This window comes from Rhodnius prolixus, unplaced genomic scaffold, assembly GCF_049639745.1.
Source record: "Rhodnius prolixus isolate KJV_2025 unplaced genomic scaffold, Rpr scaffold_15, whole genome shotgun sequence".
NCBI lineage: Eukaryota > Metazoa > Arthropoda > Insecta > Hemiptera > Reduviidae > Rhodnius > Rhodnius prolixus.
This window is the reverse complement of record NW_027411605.1, coordinates 453,861-471,913: the sequence shown is the minus strand read 5'-3', so window position 1 is coordinate 471,913 and position 18,053 is coordinate 453,861. Positions and strand designations below refer to the sequence as shown.

The window sequence follows — 18,053 nt, the reverse complement described above, 5'->3', positions numbered from 1 at the left end:
AAGTCTAGATGAAAATAGCTCTTAGATGAATACTGGACCCCACCCACTAAGCATACCACGCTGACTTAGTCATAACATAACACTGTTCAGAGAATCTCAGCACGTAGAAAGAGGCAGCTTCTGAATTTACTATATTTAGCCAAAGGTAATTAAAAAGGTGTTCCTAGAGCCCACCTTTGCAAAGTCAATGTAAAGTGCCATTTAACTGAAACCATAATATGATCAAGGTTTCACCTATGGTCAAAGTGATGAACTTGGCTCATTCTATCGCCTAGCAAAGAGGTCTGATTACTCGCATTTCTAGTCCAAAGAAATTAAATAATAATTATGACCTGTAAGAGATTTTTTTTAATCATTTGTTTAGTTACAATCAACGCATTTTGCGTTATAAGCAACAAGGGTAACAATAAGCAACATTCTCACATCAGACTGGAGAAGTTAACAAGCGGTAACACTCCAAAAACGTTCTAAATTCTAATGACTCTCTTTATCAGAGAGGAGATCGCGAGGCCACTGTCTTTTAAGACGTCTGGAAGTGTCGTCTGGAAATGTTCTTGAAGATAGATGTAGTACAAGTGGATTGTGATGTGTTTGAATGTTAAGATGGAAATTTCTGTAGCGTGTTTTTGCAACTTGTGTGACGAAAGGAATGTTCAAGTCTGTGTGAATGGTTTGATTGGTGACGTAGAAAGGAGCGTTTACTATAGAGCGAAGAATTTTAGACTGCAAGGACTGGATCCTTTGCAGATTTGAGCGTTTGGTTGAACCCCACAGTTCGATGCCATAAGCCCCAGACTGGCTTTAATATACTTTACATATATAAGTCTTTTGTTGTCCAGAGTGAGTTTTGATCTGTTGTCGATTAGTCTTTTCAGTTGTCGGAAGCGTCTGTTAAGTTCTGTTCTCTTAAGTCGAGTATAAGGGTTCCATGTAAGTCTTCTGTCAAGGTAAAGCCTAAGGTAGCGGACTACGTTGACTACTGGTAAAGGAATAGGTTTGTAAAAGACAGGAGGAAGAGTGATGCGTCGAAGAGTGAAAGTAATGTTTTGAGATTTTGTTTCGTTCAGTTTGATAGCCCATTTTTTCTAAGGAGGTGAGGTAAGACTGTAGGTTTCCGTGAGCTATTAATGGATCTTTGTTAGTAGATAAGATGGCAGTATCGTCAGCATAGTTGAGAAAAAGTAGTTTGAGGATGAGTAGGTATGTCTGAGGAGTAGATAGTGTACAGTATGGGGCCCTAGTATGCTGCGCCTTGCGGAACTCCAGCGTCAGCATGGCTGATTGGAGAAAGAATAGTTCCTACCTTCATTCTAAAATGTCGTGTCAGTCAAGTATGATTTCAAAATGAGGAAATAGGTGGCTGGAAGGATGGTCTGTAGGAGATATGAATAAGTGTAGTCAGAGCATAACTCGCGGAAACGGGGACGAAAAAAAGCCTAAATTTGGGTATTCCTACTTTATGCCAAGTTAGAATTCGGCAATAAGCTTTTATAACACCAAATACGCCCACCGGAAGTGGATGTTTAAATGATTAGATATTTGATAGAAAACCGCTGCAACAGTTTACTTTAAAGCTTCGAATACTCATTGCACCCAAGTAGATCTAATATCGTTTATTGATATATTTTCCTAGAAAAATTGCTACTTGAGACAATTCTGGGGGAGAGGAGGTTAAGCTTCCCTCAAAAACCTTTGAAGAAAATAGGTTCAACGGAAATGCCATATTATTATAAAAAAAATTGCGGAAAATTTATTTACACTGAACTGAGAAAGCGGAGCTTCCGTTTCAACTAAGCTGTTCATAGATTTTTCTTTTCCAAGAAACAAAGTTTTCCTTTCAGTTGTAACAGGAAGTAGAACTATTCAAGGAGCCGGAAGTTCTTTTTCTTTTTTTTGAGAAGCTCAGCTGCAAATGACTTTTGGGGCTTAACGTCTTTTAAAGTAGAAGAAATGAATAAAAAATAATATTGCGCGAAAAAAAAAAAATATCTCACTTGAAATTTGAAAATGTCACCAGAGGGGAAAAAAGCCTTTTCTTTGTTTTCTCCATCAGATTTCTCTCTTTCTTTTTATCTATATATCTCTCTTACTTCTTGTGCTCAAAAGGAAAATTTTTAAGTACTTCTCGTGAAGTACTAAAAGGAAACTGCATCCTCTTCGTTCGACTTCTTTTTTAATGTTTTTTTTATACACGTACTCAGTTTGTTTATTATTTATTTATTTATTTTTTTTAAAGAAAAACCTTTACAGCCCTAGAAAAGCGTCCAACCCATCTTCTCTAGACTATATTAAGGGTCATTAGAATATCTATTTCGTTTTCTCTCTATTCTAAGAAAGAATGAAAATAATGAAAAGAAAACTAAAGAGGCAGGCGGTTAATCAAAGAACTTGAACCAGGCGGGAGGGTATTTGAATAAGGAAAATGAAGGAAAATTGGTAGACTGATGATTACTTCATCATTTTCATATCTATTGTTTCATTTTCCAGTTTCTTTTTTAACAAGTATGACGAAGAAAACAAGAAGTAACAAAGTGGGTATTAGATAAGAAAAACACTTCCGGAAAACGAACTGATTATTATTTTAAATAAATTTGTAAAGTAATCGCCAATTTTTCCAGGCGGGGCTTAACAGCCAACTACGAATTAGGTATCGTGGACGGGCGGAAGTACATACTTTACTGTAAACAATTTTTTTTCTAGCGAATAAAAAGTATCTATACCAGTGATGGCGAACCTATGACCCGCGGGTCCAGACACTGACCCACAATTGCTAGGCAACCAATTTTTTTTTTTTTTTGTTGATTTAGATTTTCTAATTGTTGTGGATAATTTATATTCTATCTGTATTTTTTTCAATCACGCATTGACACAAAAGCAAATTTAAATGCTATCTATAACCTTTAGTTTGATCATTACAGTTCTAAAACGCCTTAATGACGACAAATGCTTTTGTAGTATTTGAAATAAGCAAAGTGTATACAAAATAAAATGTATAATTTTACTCATATTTTGTTTGTTAAAAAAAATCGACAACCCAAAGCAAATAACCACAAATTTAGATTTTTCTTCAGATAAAACACACTTTTGTTCAGGTTTTGTTCAGTTATGTTTGTAAAAAGAGACTTCCATAACCACTTGTTTCGTCCCGTTTTACCCCGTTAAGCCAAACTGAATTTTAAAGATGTTTTAGTTTTGAAAATATTCAGTTTAAAATTTTTAAACTTAACTCTTGTGCAAATGGGCATTAGTGGACCCAAGAGCTGGTACTAAAAAAAAAAAAAAAAAAAATGAACAAAATTTGATCCACTTCTCAAAAAGGTTTGCCATCCCTGATCTACTAAACGAACTGAGAATGATCTCCCACTCACAAAGCCACGTTTCTTAACCACTACACCTTCATACCATTTACAAATATTTGTAGTAAAACTAGAAAATAATTAATTTATTCCACAAATTACAATGATTCAGATTGATTAACTCAAGTTGTTCGCGTGAAAGATGAAGCTTTGTTGCCATTAACAGGAATTGAAACGAGATTTCTGTGGTTTAGTGGTTCGTATGTCAAGTGACTCTTTGACCATTTGGCTGAAATTAACGATCCAAGTTTTGCCCCTCTGGCAATGGTTGAAACTCAAAGTGGAGAAGTAAAGTTAATAAGCTTCCAAGTTTCATGTAAATGTTAACTTGTGTTGTTGTTCTCGAAAGTTGTTCTCAAAGTGCTTTTTAGAATTACACTTCTTTTTGTTTAATTGCACTGGAATATGTTCATCTTTAAAGATCTATCCGTTTTTTTTGTAATACGTATATGTAAACATATTTACTTATTGCCAATAGACAGTTGTAAGTTAAATAGTGTTACAAAAAAAATCAAAATTTAAATTTAAATTGGGATGAATATTTAACCAGTTAAGCGTGGAATTTAATTTTAACCCCCCCCCCCCCACAGTATGCGGAATCAATATCAGACAATGACGTGTATACACGTCGAACGCAGGGGGCAAAACAACCAAAAGTTTACAATAGTCGTAATAGTCACTGCAAGCGACTTTTTCTGCAATCTCTCTGGGTGCTTGAGATTACCAGAGCATTCTGTGCTCATTCAAAAAATCATGCACCGCTTTACGTATGCATTGCTCTAGTTAACTAGGGACAGAAGTTGCTTTTACAAGGAAGAAAAGAGCTTTGAATTCTGTGCAAAATGAAATCATGCTAGTACTGTGAGGTCTGAATCTCTATCTAAAAGGTAAAAACGGGCATTGCACAAGGGTTGAGAGCTTCTATTTGTGTGCGAAATTCCCAATCTCTAATGCGGGACCACTTATCATTTGGCTGACTCTTACCGCAGTTCTATTGGGGCAGATAAAGGGAAACATCCCACCAAATAATATTCTTATTGTATTTTATTAAAATTTCGAGTTTTTATAATTAATGGCAATTTTATATTTTTCACAACGATTGTATACGTCAATCACGCCTAACTGGTTAAAATATTCAAACTAACTATTAAGCATAGCAATCTAATTTGTGAAATGCGTAAAATTGAGAAAATCGGTTACTTGGATTTTCACTATTAATCTAAGAATTTTTCCGAAAACCCTAAACTATTCATGGAAAATAAATTCATTTTAAAAGAAATGAAGAAAACGCAACTCGTACAGGCAAGGTTGGTTTTGTAAAATCTTTGATATTCTTTTTCTAATTTGGAAAAATACAATTTTCTGCTAGTGGTGAAAATCTGTGTTTTCCACATGGTTACGAGTGAAAAGACCTTTATTACGTCAAGAACTTACTTTTTGATATCACGTATTCAAAATTATTAGCAAAGTTATGGTTGGTACCTTTATCTGTTTAGCTTATTTTGGCTTACTTATTTATTTATTTTCTGTTTATTTTTAAATAGAAAAATAGGGTTTTAATTAATGAATTTAACCAGGGAAGGGATTTGCTATGTGGTTACCGTGTATTGGATTCCAATACGGAGATCCCGGCTGCCTCTAAGATTTTCTCTTCCTAGGAGCTTCTTACAGCTCACTGTCCGATCCAGATTAATTTTCAAACAGGCAATTCGGCGATATAGAATTAATATTAAAAGCCAGAACAGAGACATTGTGTTTAAACTATCGACCTTTTAAGCCTGATACCAGCCATTTATGTACACTGTGCAATCTTAATCAAGTGGAGGATATAGTACACTTTGTTTCCGTATGTCCTATTTTAACTCCATACCATTTAAAGTATTTTAATAAAAAAAATCTTACTGAAAACGATTTGTATGCAATATTAAACGGTTGGAATTGGAATAATTTATTCAATTATTTAAAAGAGGCCTTAAATTACAGAAAATTAATAATTAATGAATTTAATTGTGATTAAAGAGGGTCCGATATGTTCACGTACGCATTTATATTGATGTCCTAAATGGACGGATACTTTGAAACGTTGGTATTCATTTGTACTTCGTATGAAGCAAAAACTACATTGTGATTAAAATGTTTTATTTAGTTTTTTCTTTTTTTGTAAAAGTATTCATTTATTTTACTCACTAGTGGATTATTTTATTTTTATTTTAAAATGTGTTATATTTATTAATGTATACGGGGTGACCAAAGTTATATGCTCCACCCACTTTTTTTTTTAACGGCGGGAAATTTCGAAAAAATAGAAAACACGTATTTAATCATTTTTAGTCTAGTTTATTTTCAGTGATTGACCCATTTTTTTAAACCGCTGTATCTCGAGATACAGCGTCCAACTTTGGTTTTTCAAATGGAACGTTATATTTTTTTTGCATATTTTTATAGTATTTGAGCTCCTAAAAAAAACAAAAAAAAATTTTTGAAATCGGTTAGGTTTTTCAAAAGTTATGGTAATTTAAAATATGAAAAAAAAAAATTCAGTTTACAGTCAAAATTACGTTATTTTTTTTAAAGAATCTATTCAAAGTGGACACAACCAACGGATAGGCAAGCCAAAACTCTGGACTCCCACGCTCTGCTTGTAGCAGCACTTATGGTGGCGAAGCCAAGATCTAGGCAGGCTAGAGTTATTCAACGTTTCAGATCATCGACTGAAGCCACGAGATTAACGATACTTTACACTTTATTTTTTTAGGAATCCCCTCAAAAAATAGTCCATTGGGGTTAAGTCCGGAGATCGAGGTGGCCATTGGATCGGACAATGAGTCCCTAAGCACTTTTCATGGAAATTTCTGTCCAGGTAACCTCGAACAATTCTTGCATTATGTACCGGGCAACCATCTTGTTGAAAATACATATCTAGCCGACGTTGTAGATGAACATCTTCAAGCAGAACTGGCAAAATGTCTCTTCAAAAAAAAAGTTGGATACCTTGCACCAGTTAAGTTCTCTCTGTAGAAGTATGGGCCGATTAGTTGATTTCCTATAACTCTACACCAAACGTTTGTAGAAAAAACAACCTGAACGTCGAATAACTCTAGCCTGCCTGGATCATGACTTCGCTACTATAAGTGCTGCTACAAGCAGAGCGTGGGAGTCCAGAGTTTTGGCTTGCCTATCCGTTGATTGTGCCCAGTTTGAACAGATTCTTTAATAAAAATAACGTAATTTTGACAGTAAACTGAAATTTGTTTTTCATATTTTAAATTACCATAACTTTTGAAAAACCTAACCGATTTCAAAAAGTTTGTTTTTGTTTTTTTCAGGACCTCAAATACTATAAAAATATGCAACAAAAAATATAACGTTCCATTTGAAAAACAAAAGTTGGATGCTGTATCTCGAGATAAAGGGGTTTAACAAAATGGGTGAATCACTGAAAATAAACTAGACTGAAAATGATTATTATTATTATTACAGCTCACTGTCCGGTGATGGGTAGTACTGTCTGTAACGAGAGAATGCCCGCGAGGTCGGTAGTGAACTGGAAAAAGCTCCGGGCGTTAATGATTTGTAACTAATATTTTATTCAAATTATAAAACTTTGTGGTCGATCGCTAATAACGCACCAATAAGAACAATATGTCTGATACATGATATTATTACACACGCCTGGAGGTGATCCACAAAGATATTTTGCCACTGATTTTGACCACAAAGTTTGTTTTTTTTTTTGTTGTTGTTGTTGTTTCGACCAAAGTTAGACAAAGATCAGTTAATACTTTTTGACAATCCCTCAACAAACAAGCAATCAATCTTTGAAAGCTTTGCACACAGCAACAGAGACACAGTTTTGCTTTGTGACTTGCAAAAACTCAGGAGTTGCTTCCAGTGGAACAGGAGTCTCCTAAGGGGGAAGACAAGAAATGAGCTTAATAAGCTTGACCCTCGGGTATAGAACCCCCCTTTTCCGTGCACCAATCAAATTTAATGTCCACCTACACCATTTTTTTCCCCAGCAAACTTCTAGACCGCAGCAGATTTGATGCAATATTCTTCTCTTACAAAGTACACATCTTTTTTTTAACGCCCCCCGCTGTCATAAACACAACATTTTGTCCACGCACTACTTTAAGAGACAAATGTGAGCCAAGGATAAAGGACATAAAACAAGCCTAGGTTGTTTACTAAAAAAAAAAAGAGGGAAGTTGCCAGTCCTAAGCTGCTACTGTCAGGCACCCCCTCTCTAGCAGTTGATTCATTGCAAGGCCTACATGATAAATTTTCTCTATCTTGTCATTTCCTTTAGCTTTATTCATTCCTTACTATACTTTACACTTCCTCCGCCAAGTATCTATAATATTAAGAATTTGAAATTGCTGCGAAAACACAGCAATTTCAAACTGAGACTCAATTTAAGCAATATTTATAATTATAAATCCTATAATTTATAGGATAGTTGAAACAATAATTTTCGAAATCTTCGAATATAAAAATCTATAAAATAAAAACTACACTCAAATATTTGTTAAAACAGTAATTAGTTTCATTTCCGTTTTCTCTACCAGCACACACACAAACCTGTTGTGAACTATTCGCAGGAGTTTTCTCACATACATCCGTTCACGTAGTTCTATTATACAGGGTGAACCAGTAAGTGATGTCCATAGGCCTACTGTGTGTAGTACAACTAAAGTGGAGTTCAATGACGTATTGGCCAACTACAAATTTTCCACTGTTCTTGAGTGACGTCACTTTAATTTTTTCCCCCCTAAAATCATTACTTTTTTTCCAATAAAAATGTTATTACTCAGAAAGTTTTAGTCCAAATTCGATTCTTGATGACACGGTTAGAAAGACAGATAAATTTTCTAGAAATTGGCACCATTTTGAAGCATAAGTTTTCACCAAACTGCCTCAATCTTTCTCCTGCATACTGGAAAAATAAAAGTAATAGAAAATTTTTGAAGAAAACTCATTAGGCCCTTACGTGATCATTATCAGACCTAGGTGCTGGGCACTTTTTATAAAAGTTTCCTTGTTTAATGGGCTTTCAAACGGTATATCATTTTCCAGGATTCCTTTCTATCTTCATATGAGAAAATACGTTTGTTTTGCAAGAAAATGTGTTCACGAGCAATCAAGAGTGTTAGTTTATCAAGTTGTTTAATTCATTGAAAACTCTTTTTGATGGACCAGTAGTCAATTTTTAAAGTAGATTGTCTTAAAATAAGGAAGTCAAAGGTTACAAATTGCACTTTAAAAAAAAATTCTGATCTCACTGAAATATTTGAGAAAATGTTAGGAAATATTTTAAACAAGAACTATTTTTATAAACCAAAATTCATATGTACTTACTCCAAATTACAATTTCACACACAACTACCCTGTTGAAAAAGATAAGAATGTGAATAAGCCTTAACAACCCTTTTTTTTTCTTTTTAAGTGCAATTTGTGACCTTTGATTTCCTTATTTTAAGACAATCTACTTTAAAAATTGACTACTAGTAATGTAGAAAGTAATGATTTTAGGAAAAAAAATTAAAGTGACGTCACACAAGAACAGTGGAAAATATGAAGTTGGCCAATACGTCATTGACCTCCACTTTAGATGTACTACACTCAGTAGGCCTATGTACATGATTAGTTACTGGTTCAACCTGTATACATAATGAACTGATAATCCTGATTAAGCCACCCAAATTAGGCCATCATTTACTCGCATACGTAATCATTCCTTTAGGAACTAAGGTCCCAGATTGATGTTATTTTTCTTTTAATTATAAATAAATAATTTCTGTAACTTTTAAAAGTTAAATCATAAATAGCAAAAAACATTTGTAAGAAGAGACGTACATCGAACAGTCGACATAAATCACACTAGGATTACACCATTGTTTGGTCTCTTCTTATTTGGCACTGTTCCCCAGTCGTCCAGACTTATCCCAGATTAGAAATTGTTAAACAAGCAAAAACATTGAAATGACGTTAGTCACTTTATTTTACAATCTAAAACTTGCTCTAATAAAACAAGTTATTGTATTTGTAAGCGTGCAGATTTTGAATTTTTGAACCCCAGATATCGATTTGGAGGTCCTCCCTGTGTACGTGAAAAAAAAAAAAAAAAAAAAATTGCCTGTATGTACGTGTTTAAGTAGTCAAACTGAAAACAGAGGAAGGATTGTTGGTAAAATGGTGAATCCTTTTTAACCCTGAGATGCCCTTTTTTAAATATTCTATCTTAATTTAAAAAGTTAAGCCTTCATTTTTATGTTGAAGATACTTTTTATATTCAGCTATAAAAAAATTGTTGCAAAAGTTGACAAACTTAAAAACAACATTTCTCTAACAATCAGTGTTGTAAATAAAATTTAAATAATGCCAAAACAGAAAAGCTGATGAGATATTATAATACAGAATACATAATGCAGGGGGGGCTCCTTTTGAAAGGGAAAAAATGATCAGCCCTTTCTCCTTTAGGGCAAAAAGGGAAGCAGCAGGATGAGGTCGTCTTCTATTGTGATATTGGAATTGAAAAAGGAAAAAGAAAAGCGTTCGGTTGATTGATGAAAAAAGTTATTGAGGTGAACCATCAATAGACGGACTTCAAGAAGTCTTATAATGAATATTTTATCTATTTAGTTCGGCAAAAATAGAAAATTTAAAATTAAAAATACCGAAAGATAATTTTTTTGTTACTCTAAAATTTTTGCGAAAGAAGACAATCTAGCAGATTTTCGATCTTTAGTTTTAGAATATCCGGTTTGTCTTCGAATACAAATAGATTTTTTACAAGTAGGTCTGTGCGTGCGTTTTGCTGTTTCAGCGCAACTCTAACAAGAAAATTGAGGAAAATTTAAAATCACGTGGAAATACGTGACCCAGGATTGAACAAAATCAAACCAACTAGAAGTGCTACCTTACCTAAATAGGCTTTTTAGTTTTTAGCGATTTAATCGAATTTAATCGAAAACTAATTTTTTGTAACTTTCCTAGATGAGGTTTAGCTTCCGTTTCTTTAGAGTGTGGTTCTAGTATAATGAACGTACTCATTTCCTGTACTAAACTAATTGGAATGTAATTCGTAAGTGAAATCCCACTTTTAAAGAAAAACATTTAATCAGAAGTTTAATTTTAATAAATAAATTTTGTTTTTTAGCGATTTGTTTCACATAAAATTGTTTAAAAAATTTTTTTTATAACTTTTAAATTCGAGTTGCCTTCCGTAGTAGATTCAGTACAGTAAAAACTACATCTATGAGAAAAGTGTTATCCGTTTTCATTCCCTTAGGACGTTGCTCGTAAATGGCTTTTCCAGATAAAATGTTTTTTGAATAAAAGCGGAAAGGCCAGGATGAATTCATCAGGATGTTCAGGTCCGACAGGGTAAGTGACGTCAAAATACGCCTATTTGGGGATTGGCTAAATTGCGAGAAAGGTTTTGGCCTAGCGCATTTGCACAATGATTGACAGTTATTCCAAAGTTAGTAGAGAATTTTCGTTGCCATGGGAATCATGTGGTCGATTGAATATCGTGTGTCTTGCTATTTACTGACGCTTAGAATTTGGCTTTTTCTTTTTTTTGTTCATTTTCTGAACTAACTGAAATTTAAATTTACAAGAATATTCAAATTCATCAAGATAGCTTCTAAAATGACCCCTGAAAGATGTGTATGCTTTGTCCAGTCCATCAAAAAGCTTAGCTTTCAGATAGAAATAGAAATAGAAACTCTAGCAAGGTCCTCTCCTCTTTCCGAAGATTGCGATGAGGAGGAGGATTTCAGGACAATATAATAATGATATGTCCACGTTATGTAGTAGAAAGGAAACGACTGTTTGACGACTTATACAGGTATTTAGATGCACCCTTTCGCTACGAAGACATAATATTCTCCACCAACATAATAAAGTCTATAGGAGAGCTAGCAATGAAATATGAATGTATTTAAAAGTTGTAGAATGAATGGAAGAAAATGATTAGAGATGGATTACGGTGATTTTAATTTCGGTTAAGCTATAAGGATGGCAGGAGCACAGAGTACTGCTCCATCCACTAGTTGTAAGTTTGTATGTAAATAGTTGTATATAGTAGAGGGATGAATGTGTGAAGCGAATGTATTTATAAGTAAGAATGGAGAGTGAGTGTTATTCTAGTGATAAGCACCTAGACGATGCTGGCTGTATGGCGAAAGCCAATGCCAAAAAACTATAGCACGCTGATGATCCGAGCTATGTTTACCATCGAGTTCCCATTCGACTAAATCTCTTATTTATGTTTAGAAATGGCCCTTTTAAAAGAATTTATCCCTAATTTCTCAGGAACTGTTCTAAAATAAATTGCCCAATTATTAAAGAAAAATTATATATAATACAGCATCAGGGAGAAAGGTGTGTACATGTTCCCAAGCAAGGATTTCTACTAGGGAGATCCCCAGTTTGAATCCCGGATGTAGTAATAGTAAAGTATGCCCTGACCATGGCACCTAATTGGTAGTTGGACGTTAAACCCCGCCTGAAAAAAATAGGCCTTTAGTACAAAATTTACTATACAGCATCAGTAACCTAAATCTTTGCAGCTAACGCTATCATCTCTTCCCAAACCTATCTCAGCCGCTAGAGACACCTTCAAGAACAACTTTACTTTATAAAAAAAAGTGGAGCAAAAAATTAAAGATAGAAGTGATTCCACAGAAAACTGTTCAAACCTCTTTGGCCCATCGACCGACCCTTTACACTTCCTGATGTTGGAAATTCAATAATATTAACTTCCGAGTACTGACCGCGTACGCTACCCAGGGATATATACAAGGACAAGCTTGGGATCCTCACAACAGTCTGAAAAAGAATGTAGACCTGACAGACGATTTTGCATGCTATCAAGACAATTCGACAAACAATCTAAAATTACAATTACAAATCAAACTTACTTAGCACAAAACTTTGCTATGACCCCATACGGAGCTACGAACTGGAGGTATAATCTAATCCTTAAATCCCGAAATCCTTGGAAAAATCACCAAAATACTCCTTATTATACTTATATTCAATAAAACCCTACATAATCATCTATCCATTCCCTTCGTGTCCGATCTGAAAAAGATTCCACAACTCCTTTATCCAATCATCACAAACCTCTTGTACTACAGCTTTCAAGCCTAACCTCATCCAACACTCTCTTCAGACGACTGAAGCACCCATGGCCTCGTGTTCATCTTCACAAATCCCATCGTCCATAAAGTGATACCACTGAGTATCTTCTTCATTCGTTCATATCATTTTATTCTACTTCCGCATTTACAGTGCGTAAAAAATAAAAAACCAAAAAATATCATTTAATAAAATCCTGCCAGCTTCCAGCAGGAGGAGGTTTTTCCAAATCAGGTTTAAAGGGCCACATTTAACCCTGCTTAATACATTTAAATGACCGTAAATTACACTGAAATAGTCCTTTACAGGAGCGCCTATTCCTTTCTTTCAGGATTGTCCTTTAATCCAATTTTCCTGGATAATCTATCCAACAATCGTTGTAGATATAAATGATGAACACAGTAAAAAGAAAATCCCCCAAGCCATTTTCCAGAAAACTAAAAATAAAAATAAAAACACCCGCACAATTATTTCTAAAAATAAAACCTCTTTTTCGAACTTAGGAGACCTAAAAAAACACCACCAGATATTTCCTGTTAAAATCAAACACGTTCGCCACACATCCTGTTAGTAGTAAGTAATAAAAACGGGATGAGTAATGGTTCCAGGTTCCATGGCTTCTGAAAATGGCAACCAACACCGTAAAAAAAAAAAAAAAAAATCCAATCTCGCCAATCCCAACTCCTTCTAACTTATAAATTCATCCCAAATACGTCACCATTCTCTGCTAGGCCATCAATATAAATTGTATCCCAGAATAACGGGCTAAAATTCATTCTTTATACTTTGAACGAACGCTCATGGTGATCTTAACTTTTATTTGAAAAACATTTGTCCAGCGAAGATTCGAATAAAGGGAAAGGTTGTTGGCTAGACTTTCCTCTATGGTCCATCAGGATGCAATGTGCGGTTTTGGGACCTATCCCAATATTATAAAGAAAGAATAAATTTGTGGCTAAATTTTCGATTTTAATGTAAAAAAAAAAAAAAAACACGACCGGAAGTACCATTTACTGAATGGGATGACTTCCTTCTTTGAGATTTTCTTATCAATAGCTCCAACTATTACCTTTTATACTTTCCATTCTCGCTGCAATAGTGTTGATCTGCAACTTTTCTAAAGGGATTCAAGGGAGACAAAACCGGCCATTCTTCCCTTTAAAGCACCATTTCAGTAAAATGTGCGTTTTATTTAGGGCGGTTAAAAGCCTTGATTAAATTCCGTGTTCGTTTAAAATTCTAAATTCTACCTGAAGTACTATTATTACTTTTTTGCACGCATTTTTCACGTTTCACAGATTTTTTTTCATTTTTATTTTTCGAAAATGCCTTCTAAATTTTCATTTAAAATCTTCCACCTAAGTTAACTAAGCTCGTAGTACAACTGAGAAAATCGCGTGGGTGTTAATTCCAAATGTTTTCCCTAATAATTTAAACTAAGCGATATTCTGTAGTTTGGTTAAACATTTATTCATGTAGACGATACACTTTATGCTTTATTTTCTTCGTCTCTTATGGTAATTGAGCATGAATGTAAACATTTCTGACAAATATTTTCATGATCAGGATATGTAGTAGATGTACGTACCCGTCGGCTACTTAAACAGGAATTGGTATTATACAAAAAGGATTCAAAATAAGAAATGAATTTTCCTCCATTAATTTTTAACGATTACTTTAATCGAAATAGAATAGATCAATTGTTGTTCATTCTTTTTGGTGACTGATTCATAGTTTCAATGGGATTGAAAAAATAACTGCCATTTCAGACTAGTAAAATTTATTTTGCCGAGCTTTCGACCTAGGGATTAGGTCATCTTCAGGGCTAGTTTAGAAATTTTACTAGTCTGAAATGGCAGTTATTTTTTCAATCCCATTGAATAGATTAAATTAGGGCGGCCTCAAGGCCTACGTCACCGCGACCCCTATGGATCTATTGTGGCTCCCCAACTTTAGAGCTCGCCCTCCAGACCCATCAGCTTAATCAGACTCTTAATTCTGGAGAGCGACTCCTGGGTAAAGCTCTCACAGGCCTTGGTTTTCCCTCTTAATCGAATTAAGGACAATTAATAAATTTTAATCGATTTTATAAAAATTGAAGGATAAAATTGTGATTAACGCCCAATGATTCGTTATTCCAATGCTTTTTTTTTCTGCTAATAAACGCTCAAGTAACAATTAATTACGTAACTCCAGGAAATACGCTGTTATATGACCCTCATATGAAGCCCATCAATAATGAAGTTCTTTAAGTTATTTAATATGATCTTAAAAAAAAAAAATTTAACAATTAGGTAAAACAATTATGCAATATACGCTAAGCAAAATATATTATTCTGTAAAATGAGACTACCACTCAGGAGATTTTTCATAAACTTGGCATTTCCATTAAATACTGAATTCAAAGTAGTTACTTTCGTCCTAATATTTGTTATAATTTAGAGGGTAGTAGGTTAAAGCCGCTTTTTTCACCCAGAACTATTTTTAACAAGCATTTTAAAGAAATTTTGAAGAAAAATTAGACGATGAGCACCGGAAGTCTACTGACAAATCGTCTTGAGCTATTTTTACGGAAATTCCGCCCCACCCCCACCCACTAAAAAAAGAATGTTTTGAAGTTTTTCAGCCACAGTTATTGGCTCTCACTTCTCCCAAATTTGGAAGGACATATACAGGAACTGATATATACGAGTATACAGGGTGTTTATTTTAAGATGGCTCAAATGCATTTCATGCTTAAACGGTTGATCTGAGGAAAAATTTGTTGCCCGTCACCTCTAGTTTCAGAATATGTTACTTGATTTTAGATTCCTGCCCGCATACGCGGCTGACGCGCGACCAAAAGTGAGGGTTCGCAGTTGACCCCCATTTTCGTATGCACAGTTTTAAAGAGTATAAGAAGTTATGAAAGAAACTGGAAACCACAATTCGATAACTTTAAAATTAAAGGTGCTAGGCCATTTCAAAATCTGGTATTTATTAACCAATATTTCAATTTTTTAACTTGTTATCAAAGAGAAAGAAGAGCACGTGATAGACCATTTTTATGTATTTTTTCATCCCCTTTCTACTGAAAATATTGCCAAGGCAGTACAGCTAGTATTTTTCTTAATATCGGGAAATAAGTAGTTTTCCAACTGATTTTTTTAAGCAATAGCTTTAGATGTTCTCAAGCATACACAAAATGGCTAAAAATTAATTTTACATCCGTTACAAACAAGGAGGTTTAATAATTATTCGGTAATTTTGGGAGAGTTGCGTTTAATTACGAAAAAAATTGGAAGACTCCTGCCTCATACGATTAAGTTTTCGATATCTTTCAAGTAATGGATCAAACTTATTCCTTAATTTATCAAATAATGCCCTTTACTCAACTTGTGAAGCATGTACTGTCCCTTCAAAGGTGCCTCCTCTGACACGCAAGCCAGGTTAGCCAGGCAGTTATCAACTGCTCTCTGTTTCCGAGGAGGCAGCTTTGAATGAACACCCTGTATATATGTATACGTATAATTTTGTAAATATGACAGCGTGGTAATATTTCCTGTGATAGCGTCAGAGGAGATGAAAAAAAAGAGAAAGAGAAATGATTGATTGCAAGTTAATGATCTGAAAATGTGTTGGGAGTGAATTAGAGTCGGTTCAATTAGTAATTGGCAAAATAACAATATTCCAAACACCCGAAAATGTGGGGGTACTTGTACGGGACATCCTGTTTCGAGTTCTAATCTATCCATCTTTTACTTAATTTAATCTGTTACAATTTGGGTTTACCAATCTATTTTATTAATTATAAATTGTTTTTAAATTATATTAAAGATACATTTTCGTTAATTAAAAACATTAAGCATAATTAAAAAGAAAAAAATTGAGAGAACAGCCTAAACTTTACCACCACTGGAAAGCCTTTAATTCAAACGACATCAACATTTATTGTGAGTTTTCTAATTATATATAAGATGAGAGAGCAGGAAGGGACCTATGCCGCACGGCACCGCAGCCACGAGAGGCTTTTCTCATTATATAAATTATAATTAAACTTTTTTTTAAACAAGTATTTTAATAATTTTGTTGCAGGGCCGAACAAGGCCTGTCAGTGGAGGAAGTGATAGCCCTGCGCAGGAGTGATTGTCTTCTACTTGATAATCAAACAGGTAAAAAAAGAAATTATTATTCAGATCTCTGATTTCCTGTTTAGAGTTGTAAAAGATCGCCTTTATCTGCGCGGAAGTGTTGTGATGGAAAAATAATTTTCAAAAACAAAAACAAAATTATTTGTTTTTAATAGTTTAATAGTACTAACTTCCTGTCCCAGTTCAAGCATTTTTTTGAAATTACTCGGAATGCTTCACGAATCAGCGAAGCCCTGAACGTTCGCAAAATAATATTAAAGACCACCAGTTGTCTCAGTCAATTGCAGTCGAGCAAATATCTACCCACAGCTGATTATTACTTGATAACGGACAAAGTTACGAGCTGCCACTTAAACTACAGAGTGGGGCAAAAGGTATGAACCGGTTTTAAAGGGATGTAAAACAAAAACAATTCAACTTACAGAAATTATGTTTATATTGTTTAATTCAGTACAGAATCTAGATTTTTTTACATTAAGTTTGAAAGATGATATCATGTAGGTGGCGGCCGTCAGCCGCGATGCACTCTTGAAGGCGAATTCTGAAGTTCTGTCCTTCATGGGGGTACATAAAGGAAAAGGTTTTTAAACATCATTCACATACCCAGGAAGAACTTAAGGACAGAATCAGAGAGGAAGTTACGGCAATACCCACCGAAATGTGCAGAAGAGCGGTTGAAAACTTCAGAATTCGCCTTCAAGAGTGCATCGCAGCTGACGGCCGCCACCTACGTCATATCATCTTTCAAACTTCATGTAAAAAAACTAGATTCTGTACTGAATTAAACAATATAAACATAATTTCTGTAAGTTGAATTGTTTTTGTTTTACATCCCTTTAAAACCGGTTCGTACCTTTTGCTCCACCCTGTACTTTCAAAGTTCAAAAAAAAAAGTTTTGTAATTCTCATTTGAACTGTCCAAAATACCAGAATTCTGAAATTATCGTAGGATAAACTATCCACCCGATAATGAATTATCCAGGAAAAATATTTCAAATAAAGTTATAGACCTAGTAAAAAATTAATAGAAAATTAAAGTAATTTTGTAGGCGCCACGGTAGCCGAGCGGTTAGAGGCGAGACCTGCGAAGCTAATATGTATTGTGGTACTGGGTTCGATTCCCGGTCTTAGGCCTTGGATTTTATTTAATGGTTAATAAAAGAAATTAACAGTAAAGTATGTTTGCTAGTCGCCTCCGTCCACGACACCTAATTGGTAGTTGGACGTAAAGCCCGCCTGAAAAAATAGGAAAAAAAATAAAGTAACTTTGTAGGAAATTTAAAAGTTCTGTTAAATTTAAATATTACTTCCGGATGGAATAAATTTTTAGGTTATTAGCGGCATAATTTAATTCTTCTCGTACAAAAAAATTCAAATAGCACTTTAGAGGGGACCCTACCTACTTATTCCCAAAAAAAGT

The 18,053-nt window shown here is 34.3% G+C and overlaps 1 protein-coding gene across 6 annotated transcripts in view; it reads left to right on the top strand.

The window, feature by feature from the left end:
- The window catches only part of LOC141454879 (calcitonin gene-related peptide type 1 receptor-like), a 213,724-nt gene that overhangs the window by 157,054 nt on the left and 38,617 nt on the right, over window positions 1-18,053 (top strand). For all 6 annotated transcript variants that reach the window (XM_074129568.1, XM_074129569.1, XM_074129563.1 and 3 more), the window contains exon 3: window positions 16,578-16,654. In XM_074129568.1, coding sequence (XP_073985669.1) covers window positions 16,578-16,654 — 77 coding nt within the window. The remainder of the gene's footprint in view (window positions 1-16,577; window positions 16,655-18,053) is intronic.